This window comes from Molossus molossus, unplaced genomic scaffold (genome assembly GCF_014108415.1).
Source record: "Molossus molossus isolate mMolMol1 unplaced genomic scaffold, mMolMol1.p scaffold_m16_p_12, whole genome shotgun sequence".
Classification (NCBI taxonomy): domain Eukaryota; kingdom Metazoa; phylum Chordata; class Mammalia; order Chiroptera; family Molossidae; genus Molossus; species Molossus molossus.
In genome coordinates, this window is record NW_023425347.1 from 57,083,559 (window position 1) to 57,104,223 (window position 20,665).

At 33.1% G+C, this 20,665-nt stretch overlaps 2 protein-coding genes across 9 annotated transcripts in view; one reads left to right on the plus strand and one right to left on the minus strand.

The window, feature by feature from the left end:
• Positions 1 to 20,665, plus strand: part of DOCK7 (dedicator of cytokinesis 7) — a 196,961-nt gene that overhangs the window by 62,990 nt on the left and 113,306 nt on the right. For all 8 annotated transcript variants that reach the window (XM_036255522.1, XM_036255524.1, XM_036255526.1 and 5 more), the window contains exons 13-14: positions 316 to 409; positions 1,062 to 1,224. In XM_036255522.1, coding sequence (XP_036111415.1) covers positions 316 to 409; positions 1,062 to 1,224 — 257 coding nt within the window. The remainder of the gene's footprint in view (positions 1 to 315; positions 410 to 1,061; positions 1,225 to 20,665) is intronic.
• ANGPTL3 (angiopoietin like 3) lies at positions 9,774 to 18,714 on the minus strand. The gene is made up of 7 exons (XM_036255531.1): positions 18,171 to 18,714; positions 17,414 to 17,524; positions 14,535 to 14,649; positions 13,545 to 13,658; positions 13,019 to 13,114; positions 10,404 to 10,670; positions 9,774 to 10,047 (listed from the first exon to the last, which is right to left on the minus strand). Exons 1-7 carry the CDS (start codon positions 18,663 to 18,665, stop codon positions 9,863 to 9,865), a joined length of 1,383 nt encoding a protein of 460 aa, XP_036111424.1. The 5' UTR covers positions 18,666 to 18,714; the 3' UTR covers positions 9,774 to 9,862.

Sequence of the window (20,665 nt, forward strand, 5' to 3'; positions counted from 1 at the left end):
TGTTCAGATAGAGGGGGAGGGAGAGAGAGGGAGAGAAAGAGAGAGAAACATCGATGTGAAGGGACACATCGAGTGGCTGCCACCCGCACGACCAACCAGGGCCGGGGACAAACTGCAACCGAGGTGCATGCCCTTAGCGGGAACTGAACCCGGGTCTCTCTGGACAGCAGGCCGATGCTCCAACCGCTGAGCCAAACCGGCCAGGGCTTAATTTTACTTTTTATTTTGACTAAATTGAAGGGAGAATGGTAGGCAATATTTTTAATCTACCATTTTTGTATTATTGAATAATTTTTTCTTTGTTTTTAAAATCAGGAAGGAGACCGTTTAAGTGATGAAGATCTGTACAAATTCCTTGCTGATATGAGAAGGCCATCTTCTGTTTTACGGAGACTAAGACCAATTACAGGTATTTTATAATTTTGAGTAGAAATGATTATAACTGTTATCATCACAAATATATCATATTTATTTGTAATTATATATTCCTCTTTTTACTTCTCTGGCCCCTGTGTCTTTCTGTGCTTAATGCCTGTCTCTCATTTTACTCTCGTGTGGTCAAACAGTTTGGATGCAGGATTCAGCACCTTTGATAATTTGAATACTGAAATGAGAACGATGAATAATATGGCTTAAAATTATTCTCTTGAGGCAAAAAGAGTACATGAAATGGTAAAATTTAGAAACTGATTCATACTATGATCAGAACAAACCATTCCAGAGTAAAACTGTTTTTAAGCCTATCAAGTTTAAATTAAGTATGTAACCTTTGAAATGTTGGCTTATTCCTGTGTTAGATTTCTGTTTGTGTTTTTTTGCTGCTTCCTTCTCATTCATTCATTCATTCTTTCAGTATTTTACATGTATTCGTGTCTGTCTCAGTAATTTATACCTTTGAGACTTGCTAAAATGAAATAATTTAAAGGTCTGAAATGATGGTAATTTTGGTGTCTTCCCAGACTTCTTGCAAAAATAGAATCTAAGTTCTTTCAAAAACATTTTAACATGATGTTTTTATGTATTATGTTTACATTGTTTTTATAATCTATTTTTATATGCAGCTCAGCTGAAGATAGACATTTCTCCAGCACCTGAAAATCCTCATTATTGCCTAACCCCAGAGCTGCTTCAAGTGAAGCTTTACCCTGACAGTAGAGTGAGACCTACCAGAGAAATTTTGGAGTTTCCTGCCAGGGATGTCTATGTTCCAAACACTACTTACAGGTAATGCATTTTAATTTGGGAGAATTTTGAAATAAGATACTGTATATTCTAATATTACAGTAGAACTAGAATGAAACTCTCTAAAAATCTTTTTAGTTTTGTTACATATTCCATTTCTTACATGATTTTATTACTAGCTGTAATGTATGAAGCTTTTACTATGTGCTAAGTATGTTAATTATCATATATACATTATCATATTTAATTATTGTGACTTGACGTATGTGTTACCTTCATTTTAGAAGTGAATAAACTGAAGGATAGAGAGGTTAAGTATTCTTTTCTTTTTTTTTAAATAGTTTTTTCTTTGTTGAATTTAGAGAGAGAGATAAAAACATCAATGAGAGAGAACATCGATTGGCCACCTCCTGCATGCCCCCCACTGGGGATCAGGCCCACAACCCGGGCATGTGCCCTGACTGGGAATTGAACCAGCAACCTCTTGGTGAATGGGTCAATGCTCAACTAGTGAGCCACACCAGCTGGACGAGAGGTTACGTATTCTTGAGTGTGGTGGAACTAGCACTTGAATTGTGGGCTGTTAGTTTAAAATATTTGAACTCCTAGTTCCTATATTTTTTCAAATGCTCTTATTAGTAGAATCTAGCATTACACATGAATCAAGATTATTTGCCTACACTGTTTTCTAACAATCAACAGTATTTGGTGAATATATACTAGAAAATACTTGACATGAGGTTGTTGAATAGGCTATTTAGGCTGAACACTACATAATGCCAGGGATACTATTTACATATACTTTTTATGAATGATTCTCCCTGCATTGTGAATGCTGAGATTCTAACCCAAACTTCCCCACCTTAGCATATTTCATCACCATTTCCTAGTTACTGAGGCCAACATTTTGGGAATCAAAATTATTTCTCTTTTTTTTCTTACTCCTCCATTTACTCCTATGACAAGTTTTGTAGGCTCTACTTTCAAAATGTATCCCAACTTCAGTTTTTCTATGCCTTCCACCTTAAACTGAAGCCTAAGTCACCATCTAGATCAGCACTGTCAAATATAAATATAATGGGAACCATATTTATAATTTAAAATTTTATAGTTGAACATTAAAAATACAAAGAAACAAGTGAAATTAATTTTAATTATGTGTTTAGCTCAATATACCTAAAATGTTATTTTGACATGTTAATAAATGAAAAAATTATTGAAATATTTTACTTTTTTTCTCTTCTATTAAAGTCTTTAAAATCCAGTGTGTATTTTACTTTTAAAACACATCTCAATTCAGCCACATTTCAAATACTTAAGAGCCATGTGGGGCCAGAGGTTATCATAGCTGCTGATCTTGAACTTTGCTGTACCTTCCTAATGTGATCATCTTGTTTCAACCCATGCCTCACTCAGTTCTCAACATTGCAGCCAGAGAAGTTTTTAAAAGTTTTAAATCGGATAATTTATTTCTCTCTCTAAAACCCTCTAGTGGTTTCTATTATATGCAAAAAATAAATAAAATTTTTTTTATAATTGTCTATAAGACTCTACATATCTGACTTCTGCCTTTCTTTAACTTCTTGTCCATCTAATTAATATCTGCTTTGCTTATTTTATTTTAGCCTTAATGGCCTTTTGGTTCATCCTTGTACAAACAAAATTCAATTCTGCCTATGGCTTTTCTATTTGTTCTTCTCTTTGCCTGTCATGTTTTTTCCCAGACGTTTGCATGGCTTGGTTTCTTTTTCAGATATATATCTGCTTAAAGGTCACTTCCTGGAGAGGCATACTCTCATCCCTACCTAAAATGATCCACTGCTTTCCTCCTTTAGCTCTTTACCCTTGTGTTTATTGTTATCGGCCATTATAATATGGAGTTATGTGATCATTTTTTGTCTGTCTCATTAGAATATCTATTTTGTTTACCACTTTATCATCAGCATCTAGAATAGTGTGCTAGCACACAGAAAACGCATAATAAATAGTTCTTCAATGAATAAGAAACTAGAAACTATACACTGATCTAGGGTGGAATTTAGAGTCCCCTACAGATACGAATTTATAGAAGTAGTTTTTATGTTTGAGATGGAATCCTTGATCTTCTATTTTTAAAAAGGTCATTAAAACCTCATTTTGTAAAGGCTCATTATTGTGGGAGATAGTTAGTCCTACTTTCATAACCTTGAACTGCATATTTCACACTAATTGAGTAATTTTGACCTTTGATTTTCCATGAGAACACTTTTGACTTTGATAAAAAGGCCAACTGTTGTCCTTTCAAAAACTGTTGTTTTGCCCTGGCTGGTTTGGCTTAGCGGTTAGAGCATCGGCCTGCGGTCCAGAGAGACCCCAGTTTGGTTCCCGCTAGGGAGACGTACCTCGGTTGTAGTTTGTCCCCGGCCCTGGTTGGGTCGTGTAGGTGGCAACCACTCGATGTGTCCCTTTCACGTCGATGTTTCTCTCTCTCTCTCTCTCTCCCTCCCACTCTATCTGAATAAAAAATGGAAAAATGTCCTCGGGTGAGGATAAAAAACAAACAAACAAAATGTTGTTTTGGATGATCACTTGGTAGTTCATGCATAAATGCAATGCTTGTGGTTGTTAGCAATAGGGAAAAAACCGAGGACATTTGATTATCCTATAATAGAAGGTGGAATATTTAGCAATACATATTTGGAATAGGTTTCATAAAGGAGGCAAGTAGTAGGTACTGAATAAATACTGGTTAATGAATACATTTTTGATTAATGAATGAGTTAATTGATTTTTGTGAGTTAAAGAAGAAAGATTCAGGCATGAAAACATGCTGATTCTAGGATGAGAGAGAGTGGGTAAACAGATTAGGCTAAAATAGGTAACCCTAACAGAGGAAACCTGTGTACTTTGCTCTCAGTAAAATTCACATCGGTTCACAGTAAATTTTGGTTTAGAAATTTTGCAGTATAGTAGTCTCTCCTTATTAGTAGGGGATAAGTTTCAAGACCCCCAGAGGATGCCTGAAACCCCTGGGAGTGCCAAACTCTGTATGGTAAATCCTCACTTAATTGATAGGTTTTACAACTTTAAGTGAAATAAGGCTATTTTACCATAGTCTAATTGGTATAAAAAGAGTTAAGTTTTGCCCCGGCTAGTTTGGCTCAGCTGTTGGGGCGTCGGCCTGCCATCCAGGGAGACCCGGGTTCAATTCCCACCCGGGCACGTGCCTCGGTTGCAGTTTGTCCCCGGCCCTGGTTGGGTCGTGTGGGTGGCAGCCGCTCGATGTGTCCCTTTCACGTCGATGTTTCTCTCTCTCTCTCTCTCTCCCTCCCTCCCTCCCACTCTATCTGAACAGAGTATGGAAGGAGTGTCCTCGGGTGAGGATGAAAAAAAGATAAAGAAAAAAGAGTTAAGTTTCTGCAGCATTTCACTGACTTCAGAATAAAACTATGTTGAATGAAATGATGTTATTCGAGGATTTGCTATATATTGTATTATGTTTTTTTCTATATATACATACTTATTATAAAGTTTAATTGATAAATTAGGTCCAGTAAGAGATTAACAACAATAACTAAAATAAAATAAAGTACTTATAACAAATATACTGTAATAAAAGTTATGTGAATGTGATATCTGTGTCTGTCTCAAAATATCTTAGTGTGCTGTATCACCCTTCGTGTGATGACATGAGATGATACAAGTGCCTATGTGATGAGATGACGTGCCGAGAATGATATAGGCATTATGATATAGTGTTAGGCTACTGTTGACCTTCTGACAGTACATCAGAAGTATCATTGAGCCATGATGATATGTCTTCCAGCAATAAATTTAATGCCCTTTCCCTCTTATCTAAGCATTTATCATGCACTGGGGCTAGAACTTTGGCAGTTTGAGATGTGACAGCAAAACTAGCATAACATTTCTTTTTTCTTCTTTACAATTTCATGGCCAGAAGATTTGTTCTTACTGTAGATTTAGCAACCTCAGAATATGGTATTTTTTCTTTCCTTATTAGTCTAGTACTTGCACCTTTCACTTAAAGGAAGCACTTTAAGGCTTCTCTTTGGCATATCCTAATTGCCTGAGTCACTACTTTTGTGCTTTGAGACTATTATTAAGCAAAATAAGGGTAACTTGAACATAAGCACTGCAATCTACTACAGTCCATCTGATCACCTAGGTAGCTACTAAGTGACTAATGGATGTGTAGCATATACAGCTCAGCGATGCTGCACACAGGGATATTCACATCTGGGGCAGGATGAAGTGGGATGATGTGAGATTTCATCCTGCTACTCAAGACAGTGCACAGTATAAAACTTGTGAATTGTTTATTTCTGAAATTTTTAATTTAGTGTTTTTGGACCATGGTTGAGCATGGGTAACTGAAACCGTGGAAAACACGATCACAGATAAAAAGGGGAACTACTGTAATTTACCGAAATCAAATAGATTGCTTGTCTTTGCTCTTGGTGTTTTTATTACTTCTTTTCACAATTTTTATTATTAAGTTTGTCAGATTTACTTTTTTGTCTTTTCTTCGTTTGCTAAATGTCAGTTGAGGGGTACAAGCAGTAATGCTGCAAGGTTTCAGGGGAAGGAGTCTCCATTTACTAGATAGTGATAAGTGAGAGTATCTGTAACTTGAAGTATAAATAGGACCTAGCCAAACAGAAAGGACTAGGGAGGCATTCTAGACAAGTGGAATGACATTAGGAAAGTAGTAGAGGATGTTTAAAAGTAGATAATTTTGAGTAGAGCTGAGGGTTTGTGTTGGTCAAGAGGTAATTAGGGGTCAGATTATAAAAGTCCCTCAGTACCGGGAAGAGATTTGAATTTCTTTCGATAGGGTTATGCTCTTTTAATTGGGGTACATTTTTTTGTGAGGGCATAGCTATATGGTATATGCAAGTCCACAGGATAAACATGACATATCTTTCAGGAACACCACTTTTTAGAGATTTGGGGAGGAAGTAACTATTTTTATATGAAGATAGATTTGTGGAGTAAAAACACAATTCACATGTAATTTTAAGATATGATTCTAAAATTTAAGATAAAATTCTATTAAGATTATAAAAGAAATCTGTGCTTATATTAAGCCATTTTATCCTATAACCGCAGAATCTATGAGGATATGTTTTCATTATCTTTTGTTGATACTCTTTTTAAATATATATTTTTTTCTTTATTGAATTTTAGTGACAGAGGAAGGGGGGGAGAGAGAGAGAGAGAGAGAAACATTGATGAGAGAGAACATCAATTGGCCACCTCCTGCATGCCCCCACTAGGGATTTGTCTCACAACCCGGGCATGTGCCCTGACCGGGAATCAAATCAGTGGCATCTTGGTGCATGGGTCGACACTCAACCACTGAGCCATACCGGCTGGGCTGCTACACTCTTTTGATATGTTTTTTTTTTTTTTTAATTTATTTTTTAGAGAGAGAGGAAGGGAGAGAGAGAAATATTGATTGGCTGCCTCCTACATGCCCCCTGCTAGGGATTGAGCCCAAAACCCAGGCATGTGCCCTGACTAGGAATTGAACTGGGACCTCTCAGTCCATGGGACAATGCTCAGTCCACAGAGTCACACCAGCCTGGCTGTTGTTCCACTCTTTTAATAGATAAGTTTGAGTGACACAGGTTGAACTAGTATACAGCCAATACAAATTTGTTTTAGGAAGACTTAGGGGAGAAAGACATATAATTAGGAGCCAGGCAGGAGACTGTTTAGATAATTTTTTTTTCAGCCTTGTCAAAACAAGGCCACCAAAAATTTGGTTGCCTCCCCCCCAAAAAAAATGGGAGAGAGAGAGAAGATTGTTTAGATAATTTTAAGACTCTTGTTTAGGCAGTCTTTGGTAGGTTTTAGGCCGTAGAAATGGGAAGAAAGCATATCTGATTAAGAGGCTTTTCAAAAGATGATTATAACAGATTCACTGCTCTATGATACAGGAGAGATGGTTTACAAAGTTAAGTGAAAAGCCAGAGATGTTTCTTGGGTTTTAAGCTTCTGTGACTGGGAAGCATGGTAGTGCCATTAATGGGTATAATGAAATAAGGAGGAGCATGGGATAGGGTAATAAGGGAGGAAGGACCAGCAGAGGCAATAAAGCGTTGATGGATTTGTAATTTGATATGTTGAATTTGAGGAGACTGTAGGATATCAAAAGAAGAAATGGCAGGTAGGCAATAAGAAGAGGAATTGGAAAGAGATCTGGAAATAATATGCAGATTTTGGATCTTTATTCATGGAAAATAAATGAGTCTGTGAGAGTAGATTGAGTTTCTGAAGGTCAGAGTAGAAGAGATGATTGAAGATTGTACATTGGACCACAATACTAATTACTAGGAGGGAATAGGACTATAAAGATGGATTCAAGTTAGGGATAATTGTTAGAGAGTGTAATAATATTGTAGAAGCAAATTGAAGGCCAAATTTGAAAAAAGAATATTGTTGCCCTGGCCAGTGTCAGCCTGTGCTCCAAATGGTCACGAGTTTGATTCCCAGTCAAGGACACTTACCTGGATTGCAGGTTTGATCCTGGCCCAGTCTTTCCCTTGAGGGAGGCAACTGATCAATTCACATTGATGTTTCTTTCTCTCTCTCACTTGCTCTCTCTTCCACTTTCTCTAAAAATCAATGGAAAAAATATCCTCTGATAAGGATTAACAACAAAGAATATTGTTATTAGTAAGTAGTAGGGAGATCAAAGGGTATGCAGACTGAGAAAAGGACTTTAGATTTGACCACGTGAGGCAGTGGTGAAATTACAACACTTTTGGCAAAGTAGTGTGGAGAGAAGGGCACGGTTCTGTGAACAATAAAGGAGAAAATTATTTTTCTTTCTCTACCAGAATTTTCTCTCAATTTGAGCTTTATATTTAAAGCAGAAAAAAAAAAAACTAATAGTACTCCCAAAAAGAACAAAATGAAATATATTGTCTGAGAGTTGTTAAAAATTGAAGAACGAAGAGAAAGTAATTGGTATATTAAATAATACATTATTTTGCATTTTGGTGTTCTGGCTCTAAAAAGTCAATTTTGACAGTTTGCCTGTGGTTCTGAAAAGTAAAACTTACTCTATATTTTGTGTTCTTTTGGAACAAAATATTTATGTAGGATCCACATAGATCATACATGTATATATTATGTGATTTTTATATATGACACATATACTGGGTACTTTAAAATATATAATGCTGAATATTTATTGACTGTGTTGACTCATATAATTTGGGCACTATATCCTTTTAAAACTGGATTTAATTCAAATTTTTATTTCTCTTTGGTAGTTTCAGAAACTTACTTAAAAATGAATGCTGACAAGTGATATCATTGTCAAAAGTTTTGCATCTATTAATCCTGGAGGATTTAGAATTTAAATTAGAAATAACAATCACACTTCTGGTGGATATGTATAAAACAACTACAAGAATTTAAATTTCTATAATTTAGGGGACCTGGGTCTTTATTTAATTTAGAAACATACATACACATGTCTCAGGCTATTTAAACATTCAATAACTTGAATGATTTTTAATTCTATTTGAAAACCTACATATAAGTATTAGACTCACACATGTCCAGAATGAAGTATTTAACTTGATATCACAAATACATTTATCCTTATTGTATTCTGATAAGATTTCTTAAAATATTTTTCTCAGTATTAAGTGTTAACTTATATAAATTATATACATTATAGATAATAAGTTTGATAATATATGTTAAGATACAGTGGTACCTGATATTAAAGTCAGCATGACTTAGTTATCATGATGCACTGAGTTTAAGACAGTGCACCTATTTCAATACAGTATTTTATTCCACTTCATAAATAAAGCATACCAAACATTTGAAACTCCAGATTATTTTGTAGCAAAATGAAGCACCTGTTTTAAAATTTATATTATAGATTTTTATATGTACTATGAACTGAGTGAATTTTAGTTTTGAAATTAGTAATATTGTAGCATTTAAGAACTGTACATTATCAGTCTTTCATACTTATTCAAGTTTAGAATTTTACAAAGAAAACTAGGCTTTTTTAACTTGGGAACTTGTGTAAGTAGTCCACATGATGACTTTTAAAAGTCTCTTTGTAAGTTTTATTTTTAAAAGTTGTTTAAAAATTCACCCAGGTCAAAATTTACATTGTGACCATCTAAAATTGATTTCCATATCACAAAATAAATGAATAAATAATATCATAAAAATTTGCTGGAGAAGGTAAATGTCTTTTAGGTAATGTGATGATATGTTTAATCTTAAATTGATAGTGGCTTTAAAATAATCTTTTTCTAGCCCTGGCTTGTTTGGCTCAGGGGTTGGAGCATTGGCCTGGGCACTGAAGGGTCACGGGTTTGATTCCTAGTCTAGGGCATGTGCCTGGGTTGTGGGTTTGACCTCTGGCCCTGGTTGGGGCACGTGCAGGGAAGCAACCAACAAATGTGTCTCTCTCGAATCGATGTTTCTCTCTCTCTTTTTTCTCCCCCCCACCCCGGCCTGCACTTGCTAAAAATCAATAGAAAAAATATCTTCAGGTGAGGAATAACAAAAAATAATAAATAAAATTTTAAAAAATCTTTTTCTAAAGCCTTCTGTTGGGGATTTAATACTAGATTATTAAAACACAGTAACTTGGGATGATTTTAATATTTAATTTATTGGCTTTTTAATTTGCCTTACTTCATTCAGAGCTTTCTGAATCTGTTGGATGGATCAACATTTTGGTTGATTTGATAGAGTATAACTTTCCATTTTGAGACTTCCAACATATTCCTCTTCTCTTCTCTGGCTTAGTTTTTGCTCTTTGCTTGTTATATTTACCATTTAGGTTGTTTTCCTCACATACAGCATGCCACCACCAGCCTCCTAAAGAAGATAGATATGAAATTTAATGGCTAGAAACTCATATGTAGTTACTATTACTGTATTTCCCCATGGGTATATCTTCATTTTTTAGAAATATTACACAGTATCTACATGTATCTTAATCTGTACAAGTCTCACATACCCCACCAAAAATAAAATATCTGAGCAAGGTTAAAGATAAAAAACTGACTTGAATTAGAATCAAATTAATGCTTATATTAAGATATTTTTACTTATAAAAGAGTGTTTATTTGGGGTTCAGATTTTAAAGAATGGACATTGTAGATATTAGCTAATACTTTGGGAAGATAGTTTGAACATAGAAAAACAAAGTATGGATATTAAGAAAAGGATACCTGAATAATTTTCTGGACAGTTGAAGTGTCCTTTTGCTTTGTGATCCCAAGTAGAAAACTCCAAGTCTTTGTTTTCCAGGAGTGCGTTGGGGACATTGCCGGTTATCTCAACTAGGTGTAGTTTATAGTTGGTTTCATGATTTCCCAAGTGAAAAGAATATTCGATATAATACTTGGTGTTTTTCCAATCTTCCAGCTCAATGCGTAAAATATAATTAGATTGCTTTACTATGGAGTATATCTTCTCTAGACCCAACCAAAATTCTCCTGAAAAGAGAAGTTGTAAAAATCTGTGGATTGTTAACTGCAGATTAGGTACTGACATTTTTTGGGGGGAGACAGTTTTTCACTAATGTAAGTAAATGAGTTGATTTAGTCTCAAATTCCTTGCTTATTTTAGAGTCTCTTAAAATATTTATTTTTAAAACAATTTTATTGAAGATAGTTACATGTACAGAAAATGTTAAAAATATTAATAGGCTTGCCTAAATCTGATTATCCTTTCTAAAATAGATATTACAAAACATATTTCATGGGTTAAACATATTAAGTATTTTTAGGTCTGATCATTGGTAAAATATTGTCTCACCCCTAGGTCCTTATATGTACTTAGTTTTACTATCAGCTATTTATTAATACCCGTATGCTGTCAAGAGGTTTGTTAATAACAGTTATTTTCCTCACATATAGTCTTGGCCTTTGATATTTGCTTGATATATGTTTCTTTGTAAAAAAAAGAAAATAAAAATTTTAAAACACTTAAAATTAAAAGGCCTACTTTTAAATTTCTCTATAATTAAATTTTTTTTGCAATTAAACATAACATAAATACAAATAGATCTTTTTTCATTATCACAATCCTTTTTATTATAAAAGTATTTAAGGAAAAATGTCAAAATTTTCTATTGATAATTGAATTAGTAAGAGACTTCATTTTAAGGATTGCAAGTACAAATGGCTTTTTTTTTTTTTATCTCAAATATAATTTAATGGAAGGCTGACAAAAACAGGCTAAGCACTAAGATTATTAGCAAAGATGTTAAATCAATATTGCTTATGACTAGAAACCAGGAAGCAAGGGAAAGTTGGCTTTTCACCAAGCATATAAGTATCAACCACAATCAATGGAGGGAAAATTGCATACATGGGAAATAGAAATTTGGTACCAAAACTGACTTTCTAGGTGCTTCCAGTGGGTTATTATAAGAAAACCCAAATTTAAAGACATGAACAGAGCCACATATTGGGCACTTGTTCGTTTATAGACCTTGAATGCATTATAAATAGCTTACCTTCTTACCGAAATAAATGAGTACTTTGAACTTAACTGTCAGCCTTTTATTTTGGGGTTCGTTCACTCTGAGAAGAAGATTTGAAGCCACAAAATATACTACTGAATATACCTTTCAGTTAGGGATTTAACTGGTAGTTTGAGTACAAAAATATTTTAATGCTCAAATAGTATTGTTTAAAAATTTGATAAAATAATGAATGTTTTCTACTTTATAAATATGTACTTGTACACCATTCATGAATTTTTTAATGTTTTTTGAATTTTAGATCTGTTATTTATTTTTATTTTACTAATTTTATTTTCTAGTTTATTCTATGATCACAGTATAATAATTTGTATTTAGTTAACTAATTTAATTAATTAATTTATTTATTTTTAATCCTCACCTGAGGATATTTTTTCAAATATCTTCAGACAGGGTGGGAGAGGAGAGAGAGAGAGAAAGAGAGAGAGAAACATCTATGTGAAAGAGACACATCAATTGGTTATCTTCTGCACAACCCTAACCAGGGTCAGGGATGAACTGCAACTGAGGTACTGCCCTTGGCTGGAACTGAACCCGCGACTCTGGTCTGCAGGCTGACACTCTAACTGGCCAGGGCTTAACTAATTTATTTTAAACCACACATCTTATAGTATACATATATAATTTTAAGTAATTGAAATCTAAATGTTTTATACTGTACATCTGACAGCTTCATTTTTTCCATCCTCCAAATAATTGAAATCTCAAATGTTAAGAAAGTAGAGTTACTGGTGATATCTTCACCCGAGGACATTTCTCTCTTTATCTTCAGACGGAGCGGGAGGGAGAAAGAAAGAGAGAGAAACACCAACGTGAGAGAGACGTATCAAGTGGTTGCCACCCGCACGACCCCAGCCAGGGCTGGGGACAAACTGCAACCGAGGTACGTGCCTTTAGTCGGAACCAAATCCGGGACTCTGGTCCACGGGCTGACGCTCTAACTGCTGAGCCAAACTGGCCAGGGCAAGGATGGTTTTCTTCACTGCTCATTCATAGCATTTACCATGTATCAAAGTACATAGTACTTAACCAGAATTGTTTTTAATAATTACAATTATGATAATTAGAAGCCATCAAATTAAATTATGGTAAGTATACTTAAGAGCAGATGCCTAGTTGTGAATAGTATAATTCAAATACAGACTTAGTAAGTGTAACTACTAACAAATGTGTAACTGTAATCCTATGATGGCTGGGACTGTTCTCATTCACTGTTGCATGCCTAATGCCCAATTCATAATAGGTTTTCAATAAATATTTTTAACAAGTAAATGAATAAATATGAAGTCACCTTACCATCAAGCCGCCCAAAACCGTATTTGTAATTTTCCCAAGTTTCATTGAAGTTTTGTGATCCATCTATTCGGTGTTGAATTAATGTCCATGAACTACCTGAATATAGTGAACGAAAATGTGCATTTTTAGTAGATTGGTGCTGACAGATATGACAAAATATACTTGGTTTGGTTTGAATTGGTGGCTGTGTAAGATAGTTATTAATGTTGTTATGGTAATAACATTTTATTATTTATTATGGTCCCAAGAAGTTAAGTAAAGGACAACTAATGAGTTTATCTTAATAAACTTACTGACAGTAGTAATTTCAGATTATTTTATGGAAAAAGATGGAGAATATTAAATATAAGCATGAGTAAATACATAAGGAAAGACATATAAGTACTAGATCTGTATAACTACTACTTATGTTATATATATTTCATTTGATATACATTCAGAATAAAGTTAACAGAATTAGTCTGACAGGTAGTAAGTAACCTAGACTAACTACTGTCTGACCATTTTCTTTGTAGGCTAGTTTTACCTGATTTAACATCACAGTAGACATTAAAAACTTGAGAGTCGCTGGGTCTAATAGAATAGATGCCACTTGTATGTTCACCTTTGTTATAAATGGTGGTGCAATCAGCAGGAATGTCTAGAATCAATAAAATGTTATTACATAAGATACAGTAGTCAGAATGATATCTGTAAAGCTTGAGATTTTACTTGACATTTTATGGAATTATAGTGAGTGCAGCCTTGAGCCTTTTTCAGTAATGTATTGCTGAAATTAATGTATTACTGCAAAAGTACTTTATGTGAAAGCATTTTTATTAGACAGCATGTTATGCAAAGAATATCAAAATGGTTATTACCAAAGTGATTTTTTAAAGAAAAGCGACAAAATGAGAATTTTAAATACTTTTTTTTTTGGCTAGATGTAGGAAGAATATAAATTTAATACTACATATGAGACATTGGTATAATGTTTGGCTTATAGAAGGTGTCACAGATGTAGGTAGAAGAGTGAACATACATGGAGGAAACTAATAGATACCTTTTTTTTTCTGTACAAATTACATAAAAAATAAATGTGTTTTGAAAATGTATCATTTTAAGTTTGATTGGGACTGGAGATTTTGTTCCTCCATCCTTTTGTTTTTCTTAATGAAAATTTCAAGCAAATGAAAGAAGAAACATTGAAGAGAACACCTAAATCTTTCCACTTGTATTCAACAATTAACATTTTGCCATAACATTTTATAAACACACATACTTTGTTGTGCTATTTGAAAGTAATCACGAATGTTAACCCCTTAGACATTTCAGCATGCATCTCTTAAACATGAGATTATTCTCTTACATGACTACAATACCCAGTATTACGCCAGGATCCAATTTAGGTTGACATTGTATTGGGTTGCTTTATCTTTTGCTCTCTTTTAGTCTAAAATAGGTCCTGAAAATAGGAAATTTTTTGATGGAAGAAAAATTTAATAATAGCTTCAAGAAGGAAACCAAATTATCTTACCATCATATTCTACATTTTTTGTTTCATTGAAGTGAAGAGTGGGAGTAGTTCTGGGTGCTCTTGGTTTTGCAGAAAGAGAATTTTCTGTGGATTCTTGAATACCAGTTCTTCTTAACTGATAAAAGAATATAAATCTACTTTTAAAAATGATACTGAATAGCCCAGCCGATGTGGCTCAGTGGTTGAATGTCGATCCATGCACCAAGAGGTTGCTGATTCAGTTACTTGATCTTTAGTGGGGGGCATGCAGGAGGCAGCCAGTCAATGTTCTCTCTCATTGATGTTTCTATCTCTCTTCCTCTCTCTTCCTATTTCTCTAAAATTAATGAAGAAAAAAAAATTTTTTTTAATGGTACTGAATATAGAATTAGGGGAATCCTAATGAGAATATTGAAAGTACAACTTGTATACATCTTTTAGTTCATTATGTTTTATTGCTTTTGATTTTTAAGAGGGATAAACAATGCTGTACAGATTATACAGATGGTCTGTTCTCAAAATATTTAATCAGGCACATTATTTAATGAGTTAAAAATAGAGAAAGAAAGAGAAAGACAAAGAAACAAATTGGTTTAAAAACAAGACTAAAGGAAGAGACTGCATAAATATTTTAATATATTCTATTTATTTATATGAATAGAATATATATATTCAGTAGCAAAGCATTTTAAATGTAATAATTCTCAGTTGTAGGTCTTACAGCCCTGCCATAGAGCCACACCATATAATTTGAACAAGGCTGCTTTCTTGATAGTTTTTGACAGGTAAACATATCCCTGAAGATAACAAAATGGCAGGTTTATGTACTTACTTTCAATATTTCATTGTTAGTTTAGCAGTAACAATTTATTTAAAGTGCGAGGTTTGTATTTTATTGGCTGATAGCTTTTCTTACTGATTGAGAAAAGCAGAATATGTATGTAACATCTGTATTATTAGTGTTAGTTTTTTCAATGACATTTACTAGGACCTAATTCATAAGAATCTGTTATACACTTCACTTATCGGGTATCAGTCTTTTCTACTAAGTAACTGTGTCATCCTATGGTCACTTAACTTTTTAGAATTTTGGTTTCTTCATTTAAACTTAATGAAGTTGGAAGAGATGAACTAAGGCTTCTGCCAATTCAGAACTTTGAATTCTTCATACATTTTATTATTTGATGTATATCATTTTATAATAATAACATTTTACATTTGTGAGCAGGTTTGTTTAATCATAATAAAAGATGTAGGAAAAAGAATTTAGAAAAATAACAAAATAAGAATGAAATTATGGAAATCAGAACTACTTGGCAAAAAATCTTTTGGACAATTAGCAAACATAACTCAGTTATGATTCATAAATTAGCAAAAATAACCTAAAATTAAGAGTCACAAAATTACTGAAACATATAATTATATGTTTGTTTACTGGAAATTGGTAATAATTGTTTTATAAGTCTTGGCAGCTATTTTATTTAAATCAGTTTCTCCAAGTCTGTGTTATTTTTGGAACCCTCTTTAATTACTGTTTAATAGTATTATTAATATTGTGAACTGTGGTTACTATATATTGGAATGCTTAGATTCTGACAGCTTTATTCTAAACAAGTATCTTCCTCACCTACCCAGTTGTTTAACTGTAGATTAATTTTATTGTTGAGGCCCTGGCCGGTTTGGCTCAGCGGTTAGAGCGTCGGCCTGCGGTCCGGAGAGACCCGGGTTCGGTTCCCGCTATGGGCACGTACTTCGGTTGCAGTTTGTCCCCGGCCCTGGTTGGTCGTGCGGGTGGCAGCCACTCGATGTGTCCCTTCACGTCGATGTTTCTCTCTCTCCCTCCCACTCTATCTGTACAAAAAATGGAAAAATGTCCTCGGGTGAGGATAAAAAAATAAATAAAAAAATAAAATAATTTTATTGTTGAGAATTAAACTTGATTTTCAGGTACACAGTCTCTAATAATAATAGCAAGTTTTTATTGACTTTTTTGTGCTGAATATGACGTTACTTTTATTAATTCAACATATATTTATTAAGTGCCTACTAAGTTTCAGACAGTGTTCTATATTTTGGGGCAACAGCAATTTAAAAAATGAAAGAAAATCCCTGTACTCATGGAGCTTACATACTAGTGCAGGGACAGACAAATAACTAAAATACATGTTATGTTAAATAGAGGTAGGTGCTAAGGAAAAAAGAATAATGAAGGAGGTAGCAGGTTTCAAGGATGGGAGTAGTGGATTCTAATTTTTAAGTGACCTGAGAAGATTTCATTGAGAATTCTGCATTTGAGAAAGACCTAAAGAAAGTGAGAGTGGGTCATGCAGAACCAGGGAGAAGAGCATTCCAGACAGGGAACAGCAAGGGAGAGGCTCTGAGATGACAGCATGTTTGATGTTTTTCAGTAACAGTGAAGAGTCTCGTATGACTAGAGTAGAGTGAAGTCAGTGAGATAATACAAGCTCAGCTGGGGTCTTTACAGGCCAGTATGAGTGACATGAGAAGCCACTTAAGGGTTTTGAACAAAGAGAAACGTGATCTAATTTAAATTTTAATAATCACTTTGGCTGCTATATTGAGGACATACTTTACATGAGTTAATTATTTTTTCTCACAACAATCCTATAAGATAGTTTCTTCTTATTATCTTCATAGAGTAAGTGAGGAAATGAGAGACAGAGGGGTTAAGTAATTTATTAAAGGTCACACAAGTTTTAGAGTCAGGATTCCAATCCTGGTAAGTTTATCAGCTTCAGAGGCTGCAAGTGTAACAATTATGCTGATGTGATCCTTTTACTCTTCAATTATAATTATTTAAAATAATTTTAGGGTTCAATGTTTTCATAAGCCTAAAATTTATGTAAAAGATTGGTTATACCATTAAAATATTGACTTACCTGATTCTCTATTTCTTTTATTTGACTGTGCTGTTGGTTTAATTGTCTATATTGCTCTTCCACGGTCTGGAGAAGGTCTTTGATGCTGTTATCTTGCTGTTCTACAAAAGTCTGGACATAGGTTATAGGTTGATTAGAAGTTTCTTTCTTCTTTCATTTTTGTTAAATTAGACTTTTTAATTTTCCTATAACACTATCACAGTCTAATTTTTTAAAACTAGTAGTAGATTAAAACATGAATATTGGTAGTTTTTTTTCTCTTGTATGCTTCTTTCAAATAGTACATACTTTTGTTTTTATGTTTTATTTAAAATGTACCATCTTTAAAATCTGATTTTCTGAACTTTAAACTATTTCAATTAAATGGAGGGGGGAACGAAACTCACAAACAACCCTGTATTTTAATAGGAGTAAATCTTTACCATTTACTTTTACTTATTTTAAACATGGAAGAATAGTTTCAAGTTATATTCCTTTAACATCTTGCCTCCAATAATTTGCAATACTGTGTTCTATATTATATAACTGAGTTGTAATTGTCATCTGAAAGGTAAATTTTAGTTATTTTCATATATAATGCTAGAGAAACAAAAACACTTAAAATTTAAGGGAAAATTTTATTTCCTGGAGGCTTTTTTTCTTGGAAAAAATAGTACAGTATTTTAACTGTGCAACAAAGTATTTAAAGTAGCATGTCTTAAAATAGTATTTTAAAAGATTCACAATGAAACATAAACACTTTTTGGTTTCTACTTACTTTAAGTGAAGTTACTTCTGGATGTTCCTGAATTTCAGGTTGATTTTTAATTAAATTGGTTAATTGCTCTTCCAGATACTTCACTTTTTGTTGAAGTAGAATTTTTTCTTCTAGGACATTTTCAAGCTTTGAGTTGAGTTCAAGTGACATATTCTTTACTTCTTCATTTTTGACTTGTAGTTTGGATGTAGTTTTTCTAAGGTTCTTTTCTTCTTCTTTGATTTCATTAGTTTGCAGCGATAGATCATAAAAAGACTGATCAAATATGTTGAGTTTTTCAAATATGTCATTAATTTGGCCCTTAGTTTTATGGACAAAGTCTTTAAGACCATGTCCTAACTGAAGAAGGCCATTGGCTAAAATTTTTACATCATCTAACATAGCAAATCTTGATTTTGGCTGTGGAGATACAGAATCAAGTGGTGAATAATCTTGATCAATTCTGGATGAAATAACTAGAGGAACAATAAAAAGAAAGAGCTTAATTGTGTACATTTTTATCTTAATTATTTAATTTTAAGAAATTTTGGACAGTTTTCTCCTGTAAGCAGACCTAGATTTCTAAACGCTATATATACCACTGTTTGCCACATAAACAGTAAGGTTGGTAGGTGAATATAGTTAATCATTAATTTGTGTAAACTTGTACGAATGTAACCTTCCACACTGAGTTAGATCAAATGCTAAGTGTAATCAAAGAAATGAGCAACTAACTTAATAGGTCATTCTAAATTGTTACTGTACTTAATTTTGGTATATTATAAATTACTTTTTCAGTGTTATGAGATCTAGCTGTTTTTGAAAGCTCGTTTTAATTTGTCACGATTTTTAGAGATTTAAAAATAAATCCTTTGATGGGTAAATTCATCATTAAAGTTGAGAAAAATTAATGAATTAAGTATGAATTTCCCAAATTGTATTTTAGTTTTTATGGTAATGGTGACCAGTCCCTAAAAATAAATGCCTTCTCTGTGAAGCCTTCTTCCACTTTTTGGGGGGCTATTTATGGTTTTCAGTACCGTACTCCCATGGTACTATGTATAAGCTAACATATGATTATATATTTCTTGTTGTCACTGTAATTATTTGTTAGTATATATATTTGCTTCAAATGATCTATCTTAACCATATTTTTACATTAAATGGCATTTTACCCCTTTTCTCCATTATGTTTTGTCTCTGTGTTCTAGCCTGTTTTCTATGTATATACCCACTGAAAGACCAATAGATTGTGGCCTTCTAAGGTCAAACCAGAATTAAATACTTCCAGTGTCAGAAATGATTTTCCCATTATAAATTTTTCTGAAGTTTGTGAGCTTGGTAACAATTTTGATAATATAAATTAACAAAACCAAAAAATTAGTAGTATCTTTAAAAATTAATGTTTCACTTTTCTTCTTCTAACTTATGGATAAAAGGAAAAATACTTAATACTTTGGTTAAATTATAAGTGATTATCCTTCTTGTGTATTCATATTAAGAACTTTTTGAGAAAATAATAAATCCTTTAAAAAGTCCTTATTTTGACAAATTAGTATAGTAAAATTGTTAAGAGTATGGGTTCTGGAATCAGACTGTCGTTTGGATACAAAAGCCAACTCTTGCTCTCTGGTTTTGGACAATTTACTTAAGCTTCTCATACCTCATTTTGTTCAACTGTAAGTTGGGTAGTTACATATAGTACACACTTTATAGGGTTATGAGAATTAAACTAAGTAATATGTATACAGCACTTAGGACAGTGTCTGGCAAATAGGAAGTACTCAAAATGTTAGTCATTATATCACATGGAATGATTTTTAACCTGTGTGTGTCTGTAAAATCAGCCCTTTGTAAAAGAGATTTTGTATGAAGTTAATAGCCTTTATTATACAAAGGGAAAAGCTTTAAATTGTTAATTGTCAAGTAACACTTTACAAAATGAATCATTTCTAAATTTCTACTCTTAGAAATGCCTCTTCCTGGTATAAAATAGAGACCCTTTCTTTTGATGATTTAGAATTAAGGACTTTTGGATATATAATATTTACAGTAGAGGTATATGCTCTAGTGGTTGAGTATGATTATGGAGAGAGACTGGCTGAATTGGAATGCTCTGCTATTCTTCAGCTGTGTTACTCTTGGTCAAGTTACTTAGATTTTCTGTATCTTTGTTTTCTTGTCTGTCAAGTGAAGTTAATACCTTGGGTTGTATAAAGATTAAAAATTAATATTTTAAACACACTTAGAATACTACCTGATATTTAGTAAACATTGCACAGTATTATATATTAGCTTTTTTTAGTAATTAGAAACAATGCATTTATGTACATGCTGTATTATTTTGTTGAATATTATCTAAACTCATGTTAAGATGACATAAGTTGGGAAATTTTACTAGAGTCCAGGTTTTCTGAGTCTTGTTCTTTTGGACTTTAGTAGTACAAAGAATTATAATGGTTTTTGTTTAATCTGTGTATATTTTTTCTAAGTATTCAGTACAGAATCATGTAAAT

Coding starts and splice junctions, on each gene's coding strand:
- ANGPTL3 (XM_036255531.1), bottom strand. CDS start 18,665: ATGTACACAATTAAGCTCTTTCTTTTTATTGTTCCTCTAGTTATTTCA. Junction 13,659..14,534: donor AAAAAATGTAGAATATGATG/GTAAGATAATTT, acceptor TATTGATTCTAG/ACATTCCTGCTGATTGCACC. Junction 13,115..13,544: donor CTACTGTGATGTTAAATCAG/GTAAAACTAGCC, acceptor CACTATATTCAG/GTAGTTCATGGACATTAATT.